Source organism: Larus michahellis, chromosome 9 (genome assembly GCF_964199755.1).
Source record: "Larus michahellis chromosome 9, bLarMic1.1, whole genome shotgun sequence".
Lineage (NCBI taxonomy): Eukaryota > Metazoa > Chordata > Aves > Charadriiformes > Laridae > Larus > Larus michahellis.
This window is the reverse complement of record NC_133904.1, coordinates 15,311,494-15,336,231: the sequence shown is the minus strand read 5'-3', so window position 1 is coordinate 15,336,231 and position 24,738 is coordinate 15,311,494. Positions and strand designations below refer to the sequence as shown.

General features: G+C 35.3%; 1 protein-coding gene across 3 annotated transcripts in view; it reads left to right on the top strand.

The window, feature by feature from the left end:
- The window catches only part of NEDD4 (NEDD4 E3 ubiquitin protein ligase), a 60,543-nt gene extending 36,252 nt beyond the window's left edge, over positions 1-24,291 (top strand). For all 3 annotated transcript variants that reach the window (XM_074601382.1, XM_074601383.1, XM_074601381.1), the window contains 23 exons: positions 1,427-1,488; positions 3,461-3,563; positions 4,323-4,492; positions 5,069-5,186; positions 5,313-5,480; positions 7,279-7,344; positions 7,998-8,117; positions 8,483-8,689; positions 9,737-9,814; positions 10,044-10,098; positions 10,189-10,247; positions 11,141-11,206; positions 13,434-13,663; positions 14,289-14,410; positions 14,510-14,580; positions 16,107-16,202; positions 17,256-17,329; positions 17,481-17,541; positions 18,116-18,175; positions 18,277-18,384; positions 18,990-19,086; positions 22,319-22,391; positions 22,468-24,291. In XM_074601382.1, the coding sequence (XP_074457483.1) occupies positions 1,427-1,488; positions 3,461-3,563; positions 4,323-4,492; positions 5,069-5,186; positions 5,313-5,480; positions 7,279-7,344; positions 7,998-8,117; positions 8,483-8,689; positions 9,737-9,814; positions 10,044-10,098; positions 10,189-10,247; positions 11,141-11,206; positions 13,434-13,663; positions 14,289-14,410; positions 14,510-14,580; positions 16,107-16,202; positions 17,256-17,329; positions 17,481-17,541; positions 18,116-18,175; positions 18,277-18,384; positions 18,990-19,086; positions 22,319-22,391; positions 22,468-22,570 (2,367 nt within the window). In that variant the 3' untranslated portion in view covers positions 22,571-24,291. The remainder of the gene's footprint in view (positions 1-1,426; positions 1,489-3,460; positions 3,564-4,322; positions 4,493-5,068; positions 5,187-5,312; positions 5,481-7,278; positions 7,345-7,997; positions 8,118-8,482; positions 8,690-9,736; positions 9,815-10,043; positions 10,099-10,188; positions 10,248-11,140; positions 11,207-13,433; positions 13,664-14,288; positions 14,411-14,509; positions 14,581-16,106; positions 16,203-17,255; positions 17,330-17,480; positions 17,542-18,115; positions 18,176-18,276; positions 18,385-18,989; positions 19,087-22,318; positions 22,392-22,467) is intronic.
- Positions 24,292-24,738: the final 447 nt, after the last annotated feature.

Genomic DNA, 24,738 nt, shown 5'->3' with positions numbered 1-24,738 from the left:
GAACTAATTTATAGAGCCTCACTTGAGTATTTTCATGGCTATTTTCTTACCTTCCTCAAATATTGACTTTTCCCTGTCTCCTCTTTGTTTCTGTCGTCTTGGTTCCTTGTTCTTAATTACTTGGTCTTGCCATCTAAATCCATTGTACTTTATTGGCCCAAATATACATGGATTTTCTTGAAAGTCTTCCTTTTACATAAGTAAATATATCTTGGATAAATAAAATCCATTTATGAATTATTTATTACATGCGGTTTTGGTTTTCCACGATACTGTGCAAATGCAGACTGTTCATAACTCAAAAGAGCTGGTAATCAGGGACATGTGAAAAGGGCAAATCATCTGCAAGGTAAGATAGTTGGCAGATATGAATTTGCTCTTTCCAAAACTGAAATGTATTAATCCAAGTGTAATCTAGCACCGAATGTAAGGCCTTTTTCTTTCTGAGATTTGGTTTCTCAGAAAAAATCATTCCGTGATTCCGTGATTGATTCCGTTTAATAGTTATCACATTCAGTAAAATTTAGTCAGCTTAATCTTGTTTTTCATAACAAAGCTCAACATTTCCGAATAAAATTCTAAAATCTCTAACTTAATGTCAAACCTTTAGATTCTGGAAGTTTTTTGTTTCTTTCCAATCAAATGTTGACACATATTAGATACTTTTTGAAAATAGCATTATGGAATTAGTTCGAGGATTGCATCATGTACCATTGTACAAAAAAGATTTACAAATGGTCCTGAACATATGGTATTGTAAAAATCAAATGTTTCGGTAAGAATTGTAGAACTTCAGATGGATTATAAATATTGGTGTTAACCAGAAAAATGAGTATCTTTTTCTTTAATGATCCCTCACATATACTTCTCTACTCATACCTGGGATGTATATTTACAAAATGATGTCTGTTTACCTCTGTGCCTTTTTCTGTTGAGCAATGTCACTTCTGTGAATCAGAACAGAGATGTCCTCAGAATGGATTCTTCTGTGATTATTTATTCCCAAGTCCTAAAGCTAGAAATGGCTTTTTATGTATGTTCTGTGAAAAGGCAAAACAAAACCCCACAAAAAACCCCAAACAACCTTGAAAAATACTGAGGGAGGAAAAAGAGTTATGGTAGACATTTTAAATGTGAAAATTGAGAATCTATTTCTTGATTTCAGGCTAAACAGGTGTGTTTGGTTTTTTCTGTGCTTTAGAAACTAATATATGTATACACTGAAAGGTAATTTTTTTCTTGAACCAGGGAATTAGCCATATTACTAAGATTAAAGCTGGTATTGCTATTACTGTACCAAAACCTATAATTTAAATTTTACAATGTTGTATGGCCTTTAAAGAAACTCACTGTAAATTTCTGATAATTTTCTTTAACTTCAAGTGTTTGATATAGATTTTTCTTGAAAAAACTTGTCTTATTCCAGACAGAAAATCCAAGTATGGAGAGACCATATACATTTAAGGATTTTGTCCTTCATCCAAGAAGGTTAGTAAATACCACATAAAAATTCTAACTTTCGTATCTAAACAATGCTGTTAGGTAATTAGTTGTATGTATGTAAATATCGTCTAAATTTTTATGCTTTTGTGAAAGAAATTGGAGCACCAATGGAGTAAAGTATTTGTGGTTCTACTAAAAAGTCAACGTTTGTTTAAATACTTATAGATTATTTGGTAAGAATAAACCATTTTTCTTCATACCATCATAAAATTCACATAATAACTTCATCTGAACAATTTACTGGTTTGCTGAACAATGTTATTCCGTAACTCATCCCTTTGCAACTTGAAATGGTTTCCTGCCTTCCTGTCTCTCTTGTTTGCCTGTTTCATATGACCTTAGTTATAAACATGACAAAACTTAAACTGGAAAGCTGCTTAACATTTAGGAATGCCTGTGTTAAAAGAAACAAAGAATTTTTAAATGATAGGTAGCATTTTGACACTGATATTAGTGTTAGGCGTTTCATGTTTGTTTTTAAAATGTAGATTCTTAACCTAAATCTGAGCAGTTTTTAGCAACTTTTGTGAGCACTAAAATACATAAAATGCATGTCAACATTTTTCAGATAATAGGTTCCAATTTAGAAATAACATAGAACATGTGGGGTCTATAGATCTTTCTCAGCAACGTTGGTAACAGGAGTATTTTTTAAGTATTTTACACTTCTTGATTTTTAGCAGATCAGTGGTTTTAACAGAGTGAATGACTGTCAACTTTCATTTTGATCTCCTCTTTTTTCTGAATTTAACATTTCTTATCCTATAAATGAACAATAATATTTATTGTCTTGACAAAAATTAATTTCAATTGTTGCTTGTTAGTCAAGGATCTGACCTCATCTTGTTGTGGCTACCACATGAATTTGGCAATGCTTTGTAGTAAGAGATACTGCCACAGGTCTGGGCATTCTTCTGCCTTGAAATATTACTCTAACTTTTAGATGCTTTAGCATTGCTAATGCATGTTCCTAAATTTTCCTCATATTTGTATTTACTTAGACGGGAATATTAATAATAATGTTACTACCTTCCTAATACCTCAAGCTGAGTAAGAATTATTAACATGTTAATACTCTGAAATGATTTACTTTACCTGTTGTATTGGAAAGTAGGGTAGTAAGTTGCTTCCTCTTTCAAAAGGATGTGGGCTTTTCTGAAACAAAAACACGATCTGAATGAACACGTTTATAATCCAACATGAAATGTTTTCCTGGATATCAGGAAATCTAATTCATTTTTTCTGCATGGCAAAAAAAAAAAAAAGAAAGAACAAAGCAAAGCATTAGACCTTAGTGATGTGGGGGTTTGGTTTTTTTTTTCCCCTCTTTATTTTAATAAGATGGTGTGCAGTCATTTGACTCACTAGTGATATTTTCAGGACTCTTCTTTTCTTTTTTTTTTTTTTATAACAATAGTCAAAGAGATGAGATGAGATAATTGAGCAGATTTCTTCACCAAGTGAAAATATTAAATAAAATCAATATGAGGAAATTCTGTTTTCAGGCTTCTAATGATGCATTAAGCTAAATATAGAGAGACAGATGCTGAAGTCTATGAGCTTGCTGTAACTTAAAGTTTTAGGAAAAGTAGTCCTGTAGGTTGAAATAATGCTTGATAGATTGTCTGCACACGGTCAAATTTTTATAATTGTATGAATTAAATAGTCAGTATTCTTATTTTCTTGCTCTTTATTGTTATGCATTGGATACTAGGGAAGCTTTCAGAAGACTGGGTTGGAAAGAAAGGTTTCCAGTTGTGGTACGTAGTATCACAGTATATTCAGAAGTCTAAAAAATCAGTAGTATTACAGAACTTCATGAATTTAAACTTTAAAAGCCAAGTTTGTGTTGAGAAACTTAAGAATAATCCTCTAGCTGTGCTTTTTCAGCTATTTTATTTCCAGGTAATGATTTCACAAATGCACAATACGAACATTTTATTTTTCTCTTCCGCAGCCATAAATCCAGAGTTAAAGGCCACCTTAGGTTAAAAATGACTTATTTACCTAAAAGCAATGGGTCTGAAGAAGAATCCACAGAACAGGCTGAAGAATTGGAGGTGGGAAAAGATGTATTTATTGCTGAAAAACCTAGCAAATGTCTTCAGCTTTTAAGGGTACTTAGAGTAAAACTGAGTGTTAGGAATCACTAAGCTATAAGTAGTGTTTTAGAAAAAAAAAGTTAAAAACGATTGTTTGTATCTTACATAAAAGTTGTAAGTCCACATAAAAATTCTGGAGCAGTTTTTGTAACTAAAGGAGTGGCTTTGTCAGTATATCTAAAAAAGAAAACATACATTAGGCTTTTGGTTTTCTTCTGGTACCAACTTGCCATATGTCTATGTAACTTTGCTTGTTTTAGAGTTTATGGAAGTATCCTTGCCCAGTATTTTTACTGCTGTTTAATGTTGTTTCACCCCAGCCAGTCAGACACTGACATCTTGCTGGTTTTACAATGTCAGCTCTCTCCAATTTATAGAGATACTCTAATGTTTTGTAAGCATATCCAGTTTAAACTTTGTTACAAAATGGTATGCTCATCTGACTAGTACATTTGCAGCATATGTATGAAATGAAATTGACTTACTTTTTTTAATCTATTCTCTGAATGCCGTTTATTTTTCTGGAACCTGAGTTAAAAGTAATATTTCTGTATGCATAATTTGTCCCATCATTTCTTGAGAAATATACACAATAAAACCCAGAGCCAATCTTACTGATGTTGTAGAACTGCACTTCAAAAGGGGGGGTTGTTTAATAAACTGAGATACTTTTTCAACTTTGGTAATATTAAAGGTAGTTAATATTATATCTCATAGCCTGGGTGGATTATATTGGACCAACCAGATGCTGCTAGCCAGCCCCAACAGCAGCAGCAGGAATCTCCTCCGCTGCCATCAGGCTGGGAAGAAAGGCAAGACATCCTTGGAAGGACCTACTATGTCAATCATGAATTCAGAAGAACACAGTGGAAAAGACCAACTGCTCAGTATGTCTTTCGCCTGAAAATTCACTCTAGTTACATTGAAAGCAAGGAGAACTCAAAAGTGAACAGCTTGAGAATTAGGAGATATCTTTCCATAGCTTAGCCTTCAAGCCCGTGTATAATTGTCACTGGCTAATGGTCAATTTAACCACTCAGAACTCTTCCTGTTTTCTGGAAGCATGCGTTCAAACAGAAACTGGTTGCAGTTGTAAGAGATAATAACTATGGTAATGGAAAGGAAATCACTTTCCAGCTCTAAGCCTGGTTTGTCCTTCCTGACAGGGACTGCATTAAATTATTTACCTTGGGTTTTTTCAGATTTTTATTTTTTCCCTTAGTATGTGAATTACAAAAACAATACCTGGAATGCTGTCTGGTTCTTTAGTTTAACTTACACTTCACTTGTCATGAATGCTTATTCTTTTTAAACAGTTTACATTCATTTTTATAGCTCAAGACTGTTTCTTTTTCTTCTGCCAAATTGACTATAATGTATGTTTTTGCTGTTAGCCTAGCTTGCTGTTAAAAGATAAAACATGGCTACTGTATGCTGACTTCCCACCCTCCTGCCCCCAACAGGGACAATGTCGCTGTTGCAGATATTGGTAGTGTGCAGTTGGAGGCCCAGCATGTGTTCACTCATCGGCGACAGATATCGGAGGATACAGAAAATCTAGACAACAGAGATTCCCCTGAGGTAAAAACAATCTCTATATGCGTCTGAAACACAAGTAACTTTTTAATCCAGTTAAAAAGCTTGTCTTAACTATTTGTAATTTGGAACTACTTTTTCAAAATGTTTTTCCTTATTTTCTTTTTACAGAGCTGGGAAATTATAACTGAAGATGAGGCTACAATGTATAGCAATCAGAACCTTCAAATACCTCTCTCACAGAGTAATTGTGATATACAGACTCATCTTGCAGAAGAATTGAGTACTAGACTTACTACCTCTGGAAGTTCAGCTACTGGCCAGTCAGCAGCCTACACTGTAAATTGTTTTTCTCATTGTTCTAACATGCAGAAACATCTATAATATTTTGCACAAAATGTTGTTATGATAGAATTAAATTCATATCCATAAATACTTCACATTAACGATATTTTTAATTTCATCTTGAATCCAGAGTATTTAAGAGTAATCTCTTCACGATAGAGCCCCATCTAAGCAAACATTTCATTCTACCGCACTTTGCTTATATGAATTTCTGTCTGAGATCAAAACAGACTTGCGTTAACTATTTTTCAGTCTGTAGATCTACCCTATATTCTAATGTCATACTTGAGTATGCTGAAAACTACAGATGAAGGAAGCGGTCTATATCCTGAAAGCTTATTTCTAAGGGAGTTGTGCTATATTGGTTTCTTTTTCCACTAGGACAAGTTTTAAGATAACTCATTTTTCATTGTGAATATTGGGATAAGTTTTTATGATTGGACTGAGTAAACCTGGTGACTCCAGAGCAGTGAAAAAGGCACCTCTCTTACATAGTTCCACAGCCCTTGTACCAGTTATGAAACTTGTCTGACCTCTCAGTGAGTCTGTTCAGCTTGCTAACCCAGCAGAAAACTACTTTGTTTTCCCCTCAAGTCTGTGTTTTACTGTTTTAGCAAGCTGCAACAGCACCCTAGGTTGTCCAACAAATACTACACTAGCAAAGGGAAAGCAGCAGGAGTACATAGCCAGGAGTGAGACTTGTGTTTTTGGTGGTAGCAAGCAATTAAATAAGCTCAGCTGTCTTGTGAAACCCGAGCTCCACAAACAGCCTTTTAACCTGATATGTGACTTCAGAAATCCACTGTCCATTGAGGAAAGCCTGTAGAGGTGACCCAGACCATCTAGTCTGTAAGACTTCAGTATTTAAATAAAATCATTAGCTTTCGTGATGCTGAGAATGCCATTCCAAATGCACAGTTGGAATTGACCATGTTTTTTCTAAGTTTGTACAAAGGCATCACCAGTGTTGCTGGAAACAGCAAAGTGAGACTAACAAGACTTTACTTGATCTCTATTCAGAATCCTATGGATAGCAAGAAAACTGTTATTTCAGCTTTCTTGGGTGGCCTAAGCAAAGGAAGAGGCAGGTCTTAAAATTATTTTTTAAGAGCCAGGTGGGATGACAGTGTTGCCTCCCTTCACCTCCATCATCCCCAAAAAAGAAAATGGAAAAACGTAATCATGCTTTTTCTTTAAAGTATTCTAAAAGGGTACGTGTATAGGGAAAAATCCTTCAAATAATCTGTGAAGTTCTGGAGCAAGATGAAATATAATTGCTTAATTGTAGCAGATGAGATCTAAATAGAGTTCTAGGTGGAAAGGTGGATGCTTATGCAAAGTCCAGGGATTGAATTACTCCTCTCAAACTGGATGTCTCAGACTCTCATATCTTGTCATTATTAACTTAATCTCTGTGAAAAGTTGTGTTAGCTCTGATATATCACAGACAAGATAATGCAGTAAGTTCTGTACTGTAAAGTCAATTGTAATGTAACTGGTTGCAATTAACTCTAATGTTTTAAGTGCCAAAACATCCATTGTTAGGGTTTTCAGAACTTTCACAAGCCTCTGTGTTATTCTGTTTTAAGGTTATAATAGACTTAACAGTTCTAGCAGTGTTAAAATGGTATCCCAAAATAGTATATTAAACCAATGTTTCAAAACAAATAAGACACTTTGTTCAAGATGAAAACTGTAATAGTGTGAAGTGTGATAACCATTCTTGACTGTCTGCTGCCATCCTTAAAGCTGCAATAATAGCTAATATGTCATTCTTCTTCTCTACTTCAAGAACCATTCCAGCAGAAGAGGTAGCCTGCAAACATACAGAGTTGAAGAGCAGCCTGCACATCCAGTGGTATGTCCTTTTCCAAAAAACACAGGCTTGTGTAGCAGAGAAGTTGAAGGATTTTCTTTGTGTAAAACTTTTTTTACTATGTCTTATATGCTGACACTTTGGATGAGATATAGCTGCCTTCTGGCAGCTTTCCTGACAAAATTGGAATTATGAGTCTAGTAAGACTGGAGTTCAGTTGTAAAGCCTTTGTGTTCCAACTTTGTGGTTTTGGTTTAACATTAGCTTAGTGCATGGATAGAGCCCGCAGAAAGTAGTCTTCCCATGAGGCTGTGAGTTCTATTTTTCAAATTGTTTGCTTTATGATTAAGAGCTGTACCGCCATCCTTACGTTATGTTTTCATGGTGATACTGCAAACTTAAAATGAGCTCATAGCCATAAGCACGAGGCTGGATCAGCCATGCCTGAACCAGGTTTATAAATGAATCCTCTTAGATGAGGAGCGTGAATTTGAAGGGGGGAGGGAATGTAGTTTCTGTCACTTCATACTATTCAGTAAGGATTTAAATACTGCTTTTCTATTTTATCCAGTTTGCAAAAATCATGAACCTTCTGGATTATAGTTTTGTTGTTTTAGGTTGACAAGGGAAAGCCTTTTCACAGTCAGTTTCATAGTTTTCTTAATTGTTTTTCTTCTGTTATCACTAATATTTAGTTACTGCCTACTTCATCTGGATTACCCCCAGGCTGGGAAGAACGACAAGATGAAAAAGGGAGGTCATATTATATAGATCACAATTCTAGAACCACTACCTGGATAAAGCCAGTTGTACAGGTACTGTTTGTTTTCTAACTATAGTTTTAGCCATTTAACGTTTTAAACATCTCACATAATAGAAGTTTAGAGACCCCTTTGAAATAGAACATGTGACAGGCATAAACTAGTAAAGCACTACGTAAAAGATCTGAGAGAATGCAATGCAGTTAGGAACAGTAATATTTATGGCAACTCACTATTAGTGTACCAAGAGAGCCTTCTGGAGAGTGGTTGCTGATAGAGAAGCCTGAAAGACCTCTTTTAACCTTGGTAGCATAATCAGTGATTGTTAGTCAATGTTGTTGATACTAAACGAAAATATATTGCTCTACAGGGCTTTGATTTAATTTTTTAAAATTATTTCTGTTTGTCATTTACTGCAGATTGCTGTGGAACCAGGTCCGTTGTCAGCTGCACAAAGTATTTCTGTAGGAAGACAACCACATGCAACATCAAGTGATTCATCACAACAGTCTTCTCAGCAGCAGCCTGAAATGGAGCAAGGATTTCTTCCTAAAGGCTGGGAAGTCCGACATGCACCCAATGGGAGACCATTCTTTATTGACCACAATACCAAAACTACAACATGGGTAATGGAAAACTGCTCTCATGGACTGAAATTCCAGATCCTCTCAAGTCAAAGCTTTGCTGCTTTCAGCAAGCTTCTGTAGATTTCTTTAGTGCCAAGATAGCTGTGTCACGTCTGTTAAGGAACACATGCAATAAAAATGCAAAGTCATTTAAAATATCTTACATGAGTGGAACATTATGAATTTTATAAACTGTATTGGCACTTGAAAGTTTAGCTTGGAAGGAGGAAAACATTGCTGTATATAGGAATCTGTTTCACAGATGTAAAGCATCTCCTAAATGACACTTCTGTTGTAACTGTAAAACTGTGATAGCTTATATGCGCTGTTAACAGAAATCAGTTTTGTAAACTTACTGTCAACAGGAAGTCCATTACCTTGAATTCATCGCATGATACAGTGCACAGTGAACGTTTGTGAATTGTTAAGAAGCAGGCCAGGTGCAGCTGCAATATGGATGAGGGAGTTGTACAGCTACCGTTCTACCGAGTGGCACTGCATACCACTAGGCAGTGCTAATAGATGGATGTAAGCGTTTAAAGAGTAGGTCAGTACTACTGTCAGGTGAAATAGGACAGAGAAATGCATTAAATTGATACCAAATGAATATTCATTTCTCCAGGATTATGGAAAGACTTCATTTAACACAAACACCTTCCCCCTATCCTGTAAATAAACCCCAACCAAACAAACAACAAAAAAAATCAACCACAAGAAGGATAAGGTGTGACAGAAGTTGTGTGGAAGGATTAATGCAACTCAATTACACTAAAACTGAGTTGAATGAGGGATTTTTTTATATGTGTGTATATATATATATGTATATGTGTGTGTATATGTATATAAAAATAAAGTAAGAGGTCATTAGAAAATGATTGTAAACTATTGGAGGGTTGAGAATCCCCAAGGAACTACCTGACAGCAGAATATGCAACAATTATCTGTTGGTACTAGGCATATTCTTTACACAATCATTGATAAAGAGGAAAAAAATTAAAAGCAAAACAACGAAAGGATTTTAACATGCTGCTTGTTTTGTTTTCAAAGGAAGATCCAAGACTGAAAAATTCCGCTCATCCAAGGAGAAAGACTTCCCTAGATCCAGTAGACCTGGGGCCATTACCAGTAAGTAAACAGTTTTATACTTGTTTTGCAGATACAATTTAAATACTGAAATTAGCACTATCAAAACTTGCATGTGAGAAAACAAACTTCTCTATTTTGAATTTCAGTAGTATTTGAATTCCAGCTGAGAGTAGGTGGAGCAGGGGACTGCCCCCACATGCAGATCATGTTGACTTCTATGCAAACTATACATTCAGAAATTTATAATAAAAGTGTCTCCTTCTTACAGCCAGGGTGGGAAGAGAGAACTCACACAGATGGAAGAATATTCTTCATAAACCACAGTACGTACAATTTTGTATTCTCCCCCAACTCATCATTTTATTTCTGATCATTATATAAATCAATGGAACTAATTAAGAAATGTCTTGCAGATACAAAGAAAACACAATGGGAGGATCCTCGACTGCAGAATGTGGCAATAACTGGACCGGTAAGCTTTCCTTATGTAGCCTTACATATATTTTCAAGAATATTGTTAATAGAATCCAAGCAAATTCTCATCATTTATACTCAGTCTAGAAGATGAAACTTTCAGGGTGTTTGAACAAGGCATTTGTATTTCTTTTTAAAGACTGTTTAGAAAGCTTTCTGTGGAAAAAGTCTTTAAATACCAGAAAGAAAAGTCAGTTCCCATAGTAGTAAGAACTTTTCCTTATAGACTGGGGGGATGTTTGAAGCATGTAAGAAGCTTTTATTTTTTATCCACGGTGTCCAAAATAAAACTAGCTCAATTCACGAAGTGAACTTGGAAAAATAAATGAACGGGAAGGAAAAAAAAAGGCTTTGAAAAATAATTATCTAGCCTTGATACTTAAATCTGAAGTGCAAAATTACTAGGACTAATTGCAAAGACGGTACACATTATAATTATAGATGGGTTTTAGTGTTCAGCTGATATCTGTGTTTATTAATAGCCCACATATGTAAACAACCTTCTCTGTCCATGGAAAATTGAGGTGTTTGTAGCCAGGTCTCTCATGATACAGCAAGGAAAGACTATGTGTTATGTAAGTCACCAAAGGCATTTGGTCACTTTGATCTGGGCCAGTCAGTGATCTTAGTCACATCAGCTAATGGTGAAGTACAGGATAAATTCTGTGGAACTGATCAGAACAAATGATCTGAACAAATAAGTACTTTTTATTTCAGATGTTTTGAACTGTCTGTATATTTATAAATGAAAGTCTCCCATGATACTTAGTAAAACATGTGTTCCTGTCTTTTCAGAACTTAAATGCATTGTCTGTTTTTCACAAATATAGACTAGTTTATATTACATCAATTGTTAAGAGTATCTCAAGCACTTTTTTTTTTTTTTCAAAGGCTGTGCCTTACTCCAGGGACTATAAGCGGAAGTATGAGTTCTTCAGAAAGAAATTGAAGAAACAGGTTAGTAATCAGTAGGAATCCAGCAGAAGGTTAAGAAACTTACACCCCTAAGCAAAGGAAAGGTTAGGTTACAGTGAAAGGAAATTGAACTTTGTAATGTGCTTAGGGAAGTTAAATTTACTGTCTGATCACAAAAAACATTTGTGAAGCAGCAAATTGGTAACCATTAGCAATTAACAATTACCTAACAGTAGGGTTTGTAACTTTATACAGTGGTGACACTGCAAGCAATCTAATTGAACAAGCAGAAATTCTAAAAGGTTAGAAAAGTTGTGAACCTGGAAGTAGTTTGGAAGTCACTAATATAGCATATAATAGTTTTTGGAACTCAGAATATGGAAATAGAAGTTCTCAGAATACATTTTAGACTGTTCAGATAGAAATCTGTACTGTCATCTTGATCAGGCTGGATGACTGTAATACATTGTTATAGCCTTAAAATCTGAAGTTTATGAATCTCATTTGCAAGTCGAAGTGACAGTGCCAGAGATATTTATAACGCATAGCATAAAAGACTGTAAATAGCATCTGGATATCCAGATAACAATGAGTCTTTGCACAACTGCAATCAAATTTGGTATTCTTGGGAGATATATATAATAATAGCCTTTGAGTTTAGACTCGTACTTCATCTTTTGCCTAGCAAGTCTGTCTCTAGCCTTTTGGAAACCTATGCATTTTGAGCTGATGTGTAAATTGCGCACAATTACATATGCATCTCATTTTTTGTGTTCCTAGGCATTCATTCAAATGTCATTATCCTAATCGGAGAAGTGATAAACAGCTCAACCACACAATATAATTGTAGTATTTTAAGAATTAAATACATGTGTAGATTTTAAAGCATACATTACTGTTACCTTTTAAGTATTCACAGATACCTAAATTACAGGGTAATGGATTGATTTATATTGAGAATTAATTACTGAATACTATTTTAATCAACTGAGTTTGGGTTTAGTAATTGATTTTATTGTTGCTTGAACTTTTTTCTGAAAAGTTGATTTGCAACTAAAACCAGGAAAATATATCTTCTTTTTTTTTTTTTTAACCATAGGGTTATTTACTGCTTCCTGAAATAATGAAAAAGACCTATAGATATTCAGCCACCACATAAATTAGAGATGTAATGTTGTATAGTATTTTGTAACTTGGAAAATGACAAATCATTTTTTGTTTGTAGTTTGTATCAAGCTGTTGCTGCATATAAATAGGAATTACATTTAAATGCAGCATTCAATTTTTTTTTAATCTGGGACATTTAGGATAGATTATTTAAGGAGTATAAGAAAATAAAAAGGAAGCATATCTGAATGTGTGCTCTTCAATTAGATTGGATTAAATATATCTGCATTCAAAAATTCATTATTTCTACTCAGTGTGTGACTAGTTCTTTGAAATATTAAGTTTCATTGCATCATCCTAATCTAGTCATAGAGCAACACAAGTTGAAATTTCCTGTTCCCACTTTCACTGAATTTCTCAGTTTTGCCTGAAGTAATTGCCGAAATAAACTGGCTGAAAACAGTGAAATCAAGAAAAATACTCTGTTCTCATGCAGCGATTTAATGATTCAGCTAAGTCTTATTGCTGGTTTATTAGGGGTTTACCCTGAAAGCTCAGCAGTAAATATAAGCTCCTTGGATATTTTTTATTTAAATACTTTCCTATATGATAATAAATATAAACCTTGTGATTTGTTCACGTGATTTCAAATTTCAAGTGGACTGATTTTTATTTTACCTATTGTAGGAATACTTGTTTGTTGTGCATGTCTTGAGTAAGAGAATGGGACACCTAGCCTTATAGTTAGAATATTGAACTAGAAGGTGAAATAAGTCAGGTAAAATTGTTCCAAAATAATTTTATTTATAAAATCTGAGCTTTTTTTAAATTGAGCTTATAGTGTGGTGGATTTTCAGTGTTAAAAAAGATTCCATGCCTTGCTGCATGCAGAACAACTGAGCATATGCTGTTACTAGTAAGAACTTATTTTAACTCGCTTTTCTTGGTATGAAATAGAACTTAGTATCTGAAACTGTCCATGCTAGTTGAATTCTATGTAAACAGAGCCTTTTGTCAGTCATATTGTGTTATGTTTCCAAATTGTTTAAGAAAAGGATTTGTGTGCCATTCTTTGGTTACAGAATGTGTGTACTCTGCAAGAGTAAAAGATGCTGCGTTTTGTTCGATTGTTCTGTCATTTTTTGGTTTTTCTTTTTTTTAGGGTGATATTCCAAATAGATTTGAAATGAAAATTCATCGTACAACAATCCTTGAAGATTCTTATAGAAGAATTATAGCTGTAAAGAGAGCAGACTTCCTTAAAGCAAGACTTTGGATTGAATTTGATGGTGAAAAAGGTTTAGACTATGGAGGAGTGGCCAGGGAATGGTTCTTCCTTCTCTCTAAAGAAATGTTTAATCCTTATTATGGATTGTTCGAATATTCAGCTACGTAAGTAATACAGGTCTGGAAGACATGAAGACTAGTTAGGGAAAGCAAATCAATTGTATTTCTCATACTGACTTTAAAAACGGAATTACTTTTTTTTTTCTCTCTCCCTCCTAAGCTCTATAGGAGGGTTTAATTGTCAATAACTGCAAAATTCTGCATCTAGTTCTTTGTTTGACAGAAAAATAATGTGGAGGCAGTACCTGTATCTTTTTTTCAGCAGCCTAACATAAGCCATGTCATCGTTGCATAGACAAGCATATGCTACGCTTGCAACCATCTACTACTTACAGAAGAGTCAGTATTTAACAAATAATGTGGACAATGTTGTTCTGACTACTTTAAAGTTAATAGGAGTTAAGGCCTTCACTTTGGCATGTCTCTAACTTATCAAGGTAGTTCATGGTATTTCAAAACTGTTATTTCTGCTATGCTAATAGAATCTTCTATTGAGTGTTGTTTAATTTAGATTAGTGACTTATTAATCCAAATATGATTACTTTTTCAACTTCATAAAGTAATACCCAATTTAACCAGTTATGTCTTTCATATCTTCAAATGTGGGACTGTTCCAATAGTACAACATTTTGTTTTTCTTTCTCTTCCCTGCTCCCTCCCTCAACTTCAGAGATAACTATACTCTGCAGATCAATCCAAACTCTGGACTTTGCAATGAAGATCATCTCTCTTATTTCAAGTTTATAGGTCGTGTAGCTGGAATGGCTGTTTACCATGGCAAACTTTTGGATGGTTAGTATTTATTTTATGTAATATGATATTTAGATTAATATTGTGCATATTTTGAATTTTAAGTTACATACTATTCAATTTATTTGTTCTTCTTTAAAGCCTTTTTTATTCGTCCTTTTTACAAGATGATGCTCCAAAAGCCAATAACACTTCATGATATGGAGTCTGTGGTATGTAATTTGCTTTATCATGTATGTTAGGATTTCATTTTCATATTAATTTTTTAATATATTTTCAATGACATTGTGAAGGTTGAAAGTGCATGATTCAAAGAAATTTTAGGCTACATCTTTTATAAGTCTATAAGTTGGATAGGAATTAAAACTTCCAATGAAAATCAGAGACACCTAGAGTGGTTTAAGTCAATTAAGCTGTATTGAAAACTGGACTCTAAACTTTCTCTGATGTTTCTTAAAATATTTTTAGGCATCTAAGGTTCTTAAATTTAAACATCGCTGGGATCCCTGTCTCAACCTGTTTTCTAAGTTTGTGTCTTTGATTATTAAAAAGAAATGTGTTCTTATACTTTCAGAGACTGAAAATATTAATGAGTGATACAATGTAACGTTTTTAGAGGAAAACATGGTTCTTGCAGTTTTCTTGTTTGTTTGTTTGTTTCACTGATAATGATTTTTATCTAGAGTAGTTGTGAGCAGAGTGATTTTTATTCAGTTTCTTTAATCTATTACTTATTTTGCTGTCCTGTAAGAATTCAGAATATAGTTCCTATCTGAGTTACTCCTTTCTGAGTAACAGATTTATAGATGTGTCCTGACTTTTTTAATTCTTTTTTTCAGTACTATAGAATCACAGAATGGTTTGGGTTGGAAAGGACCTTAAAGATAATCTAGTTCCAACCCCCTTGCCATAGGTAGAGACACCTCCCACTAGACCAGGTTATTCAAAGCCCCATCCAGCCCGGCCTTGAACACCTCCAGGGATGGGGCATCCACAGCTTCTCTGGGCAACCTGTTCCAGTGTCTCACCACCCTCATAGTGAAGAATTCATTCCTAATATCCAATCTAAATCTACTCTCTTACAGTTTAAAACTGTTACCCCCCATCCTAGCCCTCCACTCCCTGATAAAGAGTCCCTCCCCATCTTTCCTGTAGCCCCTTTAGGTACTGGAAGGGGCTCAAAGGTCTCCCCAGAGCCTTCTCTTCTCCAGGCCGAACACCCCCAACTCTCTCAGCCTGTCCTCACAGCAGAGGGACTCCAGCCTCTGATCATCTTCGTGGCCTCCTCTGGACACAGCTCCAGCTGCAGGGGTAGGGGTCTCACCAGAGTGAAGCAGAGGGGCAGAATCACCTCCCTCGACGTGCTGGCCGTGCTGCTTTTGATGCAGTTGGCTTTATTTTAATTTTTATTTCCTGCGTCTCTTTGTAGTAATGCCTAACAATAGAGGGAAAATAAATACAGGATGAGAGACAGAGTCCAAAATACCTTACTTCAGATAATGCCGTGACATCTTACCACCATTTTGCTATGTGCGAGATTTTTAGTCCTGAGATTGCTGAGTCTTCAGGTTTCAAATGTCTTTAAAGGTCTTTGTAGCTTTGTACAATTGCAGAGTCTCTGTTATCCAACACAGGATTATCCTAGGTAGCAGCATTCACTGGCCTGTAATGGAGCCTCTTGTAGTTTAAAAGGTGGCTACGCTATTTTGTATTTACTCTATGTAATTCTCTTTCTTAGGATAGTGAATATTATAATTCTCTGAGATGGATTCTTGAAAATGATCCAACAGAACTGGACCTCAGATTTATAGTTGATGAAGAACTTTTTGGTCAGGTTAGTATGTTTATATAAAGTAGAATAGACAAAACATGAAAGAAAACATTTGACCTGTGAAATTAGCTGACTTTATCTGTATGGTTTTAAGGAAAACCCTTCTTTCACAGTAATGCTGGTTTGTTCACTCAACTGCTTCTTTTAGCTGGCACGTGCAGTGCTCTGTTAGCCTGGCGTGATACCATAAAGGACTTGGAAATAAAGTGCTTTTTTTCCTTAAATCATACTTGTATTGAAATGTAGCTGTTGCTGTGAGTGCAACTGAGACTTAAGATATCCATAGTTCCATTCCTTAATCTGGAGCAGAGGGTGGGTTTATGTGATTGTCTGGAAAGGATGAGCTCTTTTTGAAATGGCTGGAATCATAAATTTCACCGTGAGATAGTAATAGGGCTTTTTCTTTAAGATGTGCTAGAAAACTGTGGAATAGACAAGTTCGTTGTGGTGTAGAAAGCTATCCAAGATAAATCATGTAGAAATACCACAGGTTTTGAATAAAAATTCCAAATTACAGGTGCAAACTAGATCTAAGTAGGATAATAGCCTTTGTGGTCTTGTGTAACTAAAGTGATCCTCAGCAGGAGTGTGAAAACGTACATCCGTAATGAACTGAAAATGAGGTATTTGTCTACGAAGATTCTCGTAGTATAAATCATTATGTAACAGATATGCATATTGATTCATTTATTTACTGGGACCATTGCTGAAAATGTTCTGTGTTTTTCCTTGAGATTTGGAAAAAAGGCTGAGTCACTGAATATGCAGTTAGTGAAGTCCACATTACTGAGAACTTGTGTGCAAACTTTGGTGGTTTATTGTAGCAGGTCAGAAGAAAGAAGATTGCCCCATTACAGTCTGGCATCCTTGAATAATACATTTTTTTAAAACAATCAACCAAATTCTGTTTATTCAGGTGACCTGTGAAACTTGTTCCATTTCTTATAGTTTGCAAATTCTGCAGTCTTCGAGAGTTAACTAAATTACCTAATATTAAAATATGAATTACATTACAAACGTATCTCATTTAAGACCCATTATACATATTGCATTTAGACCCATCAACATGAACTGAAAAGCGGTGGATCAGAAATAGTTGTCACCAACAAGAACAAGAGAGACTACATCCAGTAAGTAGCGGTCACTATGTGCAACGTATCTCACTGGATTGCTCCTCTAGTAATAGGGGCTGTTTGATAGTTACGTTAACAAAGGGAGGGTGGTGTTGCTTTGTATTTAAATGGCTTTAATTTTAAATGTTTTTGTTTTGTTTTTTTACAGTCTTGTAATTCAGTGGAGATTTGTGAGCAGAGTACAGAAACAAATGGCAGCCTTTAAAGAGGTATAGTTTTAATTACAAAAGAAATTCTTCTAAGAATTTGTTGCATCTAATCTTAAGACAAGCTTTTTTTGGACATCCTGAAGACCCACAGATAATGTTGTTACAGGTATAGAAAAGGCAGTGGTAACTGTTTGTAGTGTAAGCTTTGAATTATTTCAAATTTTTTGGTCTATTTTTACTGAGGTGTTTAATTCACGTTGAAAAATTTGCTTATTTCTCAATCCTGGCTGACAGCTTTAGCTGTAGTGCAAACTATTTAATGAACTCTGCAGAAATGAAAATTAAATCAAACTAATAGAATGAAATTAATCTAGCTGGTCTATCCGTATTTTATAAATGATATTATATATATGATATTCAGACATATATTCACCATTCAGTGTAGCACAATAACGATGTGAGATAAATTAGAATTAAAAGTACTATAACCAAACTGGGGGCTGCTGGCATCCAAACTTCTGTATTTGATGTATTGCTTTGGTTCTGTTTACTAAAGCATATAAATATCATTCGCAGTGAACAAAAGTGCTTAAATAATGTTGACTTGATTTTAAAAAACTTCCTTCATCTTTAGGGCTTTTTTGAATTAATACCACAGGATCTGATCAAAATTTTTGATGAAAATGAGCTAGAGGTAAGTGTATCATGGGGCAAAAAAAAAATTATGTTGAAACTTAATGTTACTGACTTAAACTTTGGTGGTCTCTTGTTTTGTTTTGGTTTTTTTCTGTATAGTTATTAATGTGTGGACTGGGAGATGTGGATGTGGCTGATTGGAAACTACATACGAAATACAAAAATGGCTACAACATAAACCATCAAGTAATACAGTGGTTCTGGAAGGTATTGTGAAGTTCTACTACTTTTTTACTTAAATCTGTTCAAAAGCTGGTGCCATTCAGCTATGCTAGTTTATCGTGATTCATCAATAGGTGGGTAAATATTTGACCATTAGAACTCCTGAGGAAGACAGTAAGAAAACTAAAGGTGAGATGCATGATCAGAATGTAAATACACTACTGATACTTGCTTTTACAAAAAAAAAAATCCATGTCTGACTGGGGTTAAAAATATTTCTGTGTAGGTTTTTCTGGCATGGTTACACTAAAGAGGTGTTAAACTCTTCTGTTTAATAAATTACAGGAATTTGGCTGCTAGTACATAACATCAGGAAACTTCAAAGAAAGCAGCGGCCAAATCTTCAAGGGAAGTATTTTAACAGCCTGCTAAGCCAGTAACCGTACTCTTGTTACAGTGCCATTAAAAAATTGTTGACTTCATAGCTTTTAGCAATAGGCAGAGAAGTAGACTATGTGTGTCACTAAAAAAAAAAGGCATATATACATAAAGGACAATGATTTAGAGATACAAACTATGTTGCATAACTCTGCTAGCTTAAAACCTTAATTTAAAAATAAATCTTTAATTGTAATCCTTATCATACATAGGCGGTCCTAATGATGGACTCTGAAAAGAGAATAAGATTACTTCAGTTTGTTACTGGCACATCACGTGTACCTATGAATGGGTTTGCTGAGCTGTATGGTGAGTACTTATGACTATGTTCACAATTAAGTAACAGAGAACATGATATTGATGTTGTCATGATACTTGATTTCAAACACAGGCATATTATTTTTCAAATTTTACTTTAAAATTAGTATATACTGGCAGTTATAAGAAGCAAAGTTAGAGAAGAGTGTCACTTAGATCACATGTGTTTCCCATGTTCTATAAATACTGGACTTCAGTTCTGGTTTTGGAAGTCTTAAATGTATAAGACTTCTCAAATGAATGTGGATGTTAAAGTTCTAAAGCGCTGCAAAAATCCCTGTTCAACATGTGATTGAGCTTGAAGAAAATTCTCAGTTATCCAAGGTCTGATTACAAAGACATGCTGGCATCTGCAGTTAACTTCAGATTCTTGTAAGTTCCCCAACTGCTTTTATCTGCTTACAAGCCACAGTTGTACAGATACAATTGTTTGTAAGGATATACTCTAAAGAGGACCGCTGAAATGACACAAGTTAAACATAATGCCAGAAGAAAAGTGAACCTACAATGCAGAGACTGAAACAAGCAGACTGCGGTGGGGAGCAGACTTTAATACCAAAGTCATAAAACCCACTGTGGAAAGACCGTGGGCAAGTGGATAGAACAGCCCACAAAGGATGGGGGTGTTTTGCTTATGGGAAGTCTGTTTTCAGCTGCCATCAGCTATTATGTTTTCTGCTCGATGATTTTATGAAGGCTAAAAGTGCTTGAGATCCTATGCAAGTGACTGAATAGCCTAACTTGCCTATTTGAATAAACATTTCCTTCTTTATAAACAAGACAGTAATTTGTTTATAAAACACTAGAATGGTGAACAAATACCACCCACCATGTGTCCCCATTTCTCCCTCTCTTCTTTTTCATCGTCAATAACTCAGTTTATTTTTTCTGTTGCATCAGTGAATGAGTTGTGAGTTCCAATGGGAAGGACAGTGTCCTCAACGGACTTGAGACATGTATCTGCTGTTGCACCTGAACTTTGGTACTGTTGGAGTTACAGCACATGCTCAATGCAGTGGAACCTGATGAGAATTCTGCTGCCTCTGGATTTTTGTTTATTTGTCTAAAAACACTACCAGAGATCGAATTAAGGAATGATATAGGGGAAGAAACTGTTGAAGCTCTTGGCTCCCTTCTGCCCCCAGGATTAGGATATCCTTGGGCAGTCTTCTATCCAAGTCCCAGTTTCTGTAGTTCTGTTCACTCATTAATGAAAAATTCAGTGAGCAGTTGTGTTTCACAGTGTTTTTTTTGCTTTCTGTTACAGTTATTTCTGTTTTACTCTGGCCAGCGTGCCACCCTCATTAAACCCCAGTAACAATCACAGTCAGGCTTCTAGGACCTGCTCGTATTTGAGAACTGTAGGTGGTTCTTCAGTGCTTCGTATTGGTACGTGGCTTTTTGCTGCTGCCGGGCTGCCTCTGTGATCGTTCCCTTCCCACCTCCGGGCTGCAGTCCTAGAGCTGGCTTTCTAGCCGGAGTTCTCCCTCTTGTGGCCCAGAAAGGCATTTCTGCCCCTAAAAAGGGTGTGCTTGGTGTCTGGGGCAAATCTACACAATTTTGAGAACTACAACACTGAACAGACTTGCCTTTCTTCTTGTCTTCCTCTCATCCTGCCTTGTTAGCCTCTATTTAATTAGTTGGATAGCTAAAATGAAGATTTTCTTACCTAGCTATTAAAAGGGAGTTTTATCTTAATGTCATGTGGTAGAATGCACCATCAGTCAGAGCTGCTTCTCCGCTTCATCCTTATTCCAGGCATTCTTACTAGTTACCTCTTCTAGACATCCTTCTGCATTGAAGAAGCATGTAACCCGAAGAAGAAAGTGAAGAGGAGGAGCTGGAAGTGTTTCCACAACTACTGATATATGTGTCTCACTGATAATATTTTAGGATGAAGTGCTTGGTGTCTGCTCTCATGTGTCAAGTTCATTCACTAGACTCGTATGAAGTATAGTTTCTGTGCATTGATTGGTATTTCCTCTCTTTTTCTGAATGCTAGTAGTTGAGAAAGGGTTTTCTCCTCTTCTTGTACTGTTTTCATCTTTAGGATGAATTGTCTTGGGTTTTTTGTCGGTTGGGGTTTTTTTCTATATAATAAGTTGGCTAACATCTTTTTCCAAATCCATTTTTACATGTTATCACAATATCATTTCATTCTTCTATGAGTATGTGTACATTTCTTTTTTTTCATGTCTTCATAAAACCACAAATGAAAACTTTTTGAATTGACAATTATAAATTATATAGTTAAAAACAACCAAACATTTTGAAGGAGCATAAAAAAGGGAAGGTGTCTGTCAGCATTATAAAACCCAATTCGTGTCATAGGTCTAAAGGTACTCTACACAGACCTTCTATCTCAGCTGTATTCATAGATCAGCCTGTGCTCTTTACTGCTGCTCAACTTTAATCTGAAACATGTTTCACATCTTCCATTTAAGAATACAGTTCTGTAACTATTGATGATCATCTTGTACAATAATCAGAGGATGCCCACCATCAGAGATAATCCTGTTCTCTGACAAAACAGTGGGTTTTGCTGCTGTGTTTTGGTTTTGCTTTTTTAAACTACACAGTCTTCTCCAGACATACACAAATGCTTTCAACAGCTTAAGGAAATGATTACAAAATGCCCTTTGCATCCACTTGGCGAGAGTTGGGCGTTCTGAGAAACTTTCAGTTACGACATGCTGTAAGACAGCTGCTGAAGGCACAGGCGTAGCTGGAGCTGCACTTGCTAGCCAAAAAAGTTCTCTCAGGTGCATATGTACATCCTTGGAGTACACATATGGTCGCTGCGTTTTAAAAACTCTGTTACTTGACTCTGTTGTTGCGTAGGTAAAGGTGGACATAGAATACTTTCTGCCAGGTTATATAACTTGGCACATTGTGATAAAGGTGTCTAAATTTTTACACGCAAAACTTATACAGTATAAAACTGTCTTCTGCATAAAATTTTCTGCCAGCTACTATGCATATGGACTTCTGAGCTTAAGGTGTAAAAGTCCCTCGAAATTAAGATATAGCAAGAAAGAATTTAAAAATACAAGTGAATTGGGATTATTGACCATTATTGAGTATAGATTGTATTTGATTCATATAAATAGCTGCTACTAATGTCAGAATTGGATTACAACCCCCCAAAATATTTCATAACTTGAATTTCTAACTAGAAAAGAACATCATAATGGGGTGAAAATTGATGTATTCTTCTCCGCAGGTTCAAATGGACCACAGTTGTTTACAGTTGAACAGTGGGGTACCCCTGAAAAACTGCCAAGAGCTCATACCTGGTGCGTATTTAATTTAGTAAATTATGAGCTTTAGTAAGCATGATAAAAAACTTAAGAGTTTTCATCTGTTTTTCAGTTTTAATCGCTTGGATTTGCCTCCATATGACTCGTTTGAAGATTTATGGGATAAACTTCTTCTGGCGATTGAAAATACTCAGGGTTTTGATGGGGTTGATTAAGACACAGACATAAATTGTATTGGTCCAGTGCTGCAATTTCATTTTAAGGGTTTACAAACAAATTTGAATTTTCCAGGGACTACCATTGTATTTAGTCACATGGCTATTGATTCTTCATAGTATGACTTGTAAAGTTAAGTAAGTATTAAAAACTCACTAAATTTTGAAAATGTATTTTGCCATTTCCACAGTTTTCTGTACTTTGCTAATAACTACAATATACACATTGGATGGGCCAGTGCCAAGTAATTCAAAAACTAAAATGTTTTTAAGCAGTTGCCTCTTTTACAGTATTTGAGAGACTGTCCTGCAGTAAACTACTGAAGTAAAACTGTGAAGAAATCTTTGCAGAGGGTGTAAATTTGAATTGCTGCTTGAAGAGGAACAACTGAAATTGTTAGACTGTTTTTAAAATAAATAAAAAAATCCAAAACCACCAAACTTCATGTAATGCAATATTGTAATCTGTGCTGCTTCAGGCTGTTTGCGACAGATATGCCCAAAGCACCTTATGATTCAGCGTATTAGGTAAAACATTGGAAAGCATTTGTTTGCATTATCACCCATGAGTTTGCAGAACATTGACTTGGTGACATTTTATTTGTTAGATTTCTTTGTCTAACTTGCTTTTGTTAAAACCGTGTAACAAAACCAGGATTTTTATATAAAACAGATAAGCAGCATAATTCTGAATTGCATTGAGAAATTATATCCATTTTTTTGCCTGAATTTATATACTGTTGTTGGTTTATTGAGTGTTCATCACTTTTTGGATCAATTTGTAGTTCAACGATGGATAATATTTTCAATTCAGCCTTTTGCAACAAATTAATCTTAAAGTGAAATTTGTATGGATATCACTCAGTATTAGTTACTGGTTAGTTAGAGGCCTTTATTATCCATTCTTGCAGTATTGCACTACATAACAATAAAGAACATGTTTACAGGGTTTTCTGGGCCAAATTCAGCAGTCTGATATGTGCAAACTTCTCTGAACTGCATGGAGGTTATGCACATGTAACCAGGTGCAGAATTTGGTTCTGTAAGATGTTTACAGGTTATGCTAGTTTCTATAGCTGCGTTTTTATATTTTTTTTTCTCCACTGTTATTCTAGAAACCAAATTTGTTAAGACAGTATAACCAAAGTCATAACCAACAATGTGCAATTTATTGTAGATCAAATTGTCATATAAATATTAGTTTGATTTCTTTTGTAAATGTGGGTATTTTTTTTATTAATGTTAACACTTTTTTTGAGCAAGTGCTGTTTAAAATGATTATCAAAGTTGGTTCTAAAGGAAAAAAATGGTTTCTATACCTGACTTGCTCTAATTTTAACACTTTATTACAAATACGATCTGAGGAAATGACAGTACCTAGCTTTGGCCAGCAAACTTCTGTTTAGTCACAGTCTTTATAAATATGCAAGAAGGAAGTGTAGCACATCTCAAGATATGTAAATTATGTAACAAATGTAATGGGTCTTAAGGGATATTTAAAATCCCACTTTGTTTTATTCTTTGACTAGGTCATTAGGGCTGAGAATATGACATGTAAATAAAGGTAACTTATACAAATTTCCCAAATCTATATGCAGTTTTGTAAAACATGAATGATATATCAGTAAATCTGTATAGATTTGAATGTAGCAGGTTTTGTTGCGTACTTTGAAGTATAAAATAAGGATCCTGAAAGCAGTAAATAAAAGTTTATTCTAATAAGTTGTGACTCAGTTCTTTGAAGTGCAAATTGGTAGTCTTGAAATAGCAAGAATTCAGTAATTTTAGTACTCCAAGGTAGACTGGGGCAGCAGTTCCGTCACAGTATGCTGCTACTTTTGGGTAGGTGTTGAGGTGCAGCAGCGCTGTTTCCAAGTGTTCTGCTGCCAAGACATGCAGTCTTTGAAAAATTAATACCATGTTTTTATAAAAGCTCTAGGTCGCTGTGAGCCTTCATTGTATAGCCAGCCTAGAAACACTACACATGGCAGACAGGCAAAGGTGGAGGCCCCACGGAAACGCCAGCTGACTGCTGCTGAGGGGGGGTCAGGCTCCTCTCTTCTGCTGTAGGAACACCCTTCTTTGCTGGTGGGCAGGCACGCAGCCAGCAGACTTCAGTGGTGAGTGTGGCAGGGGTGTGAAACAGGCCCTGAAACTCTGCTTCAGGC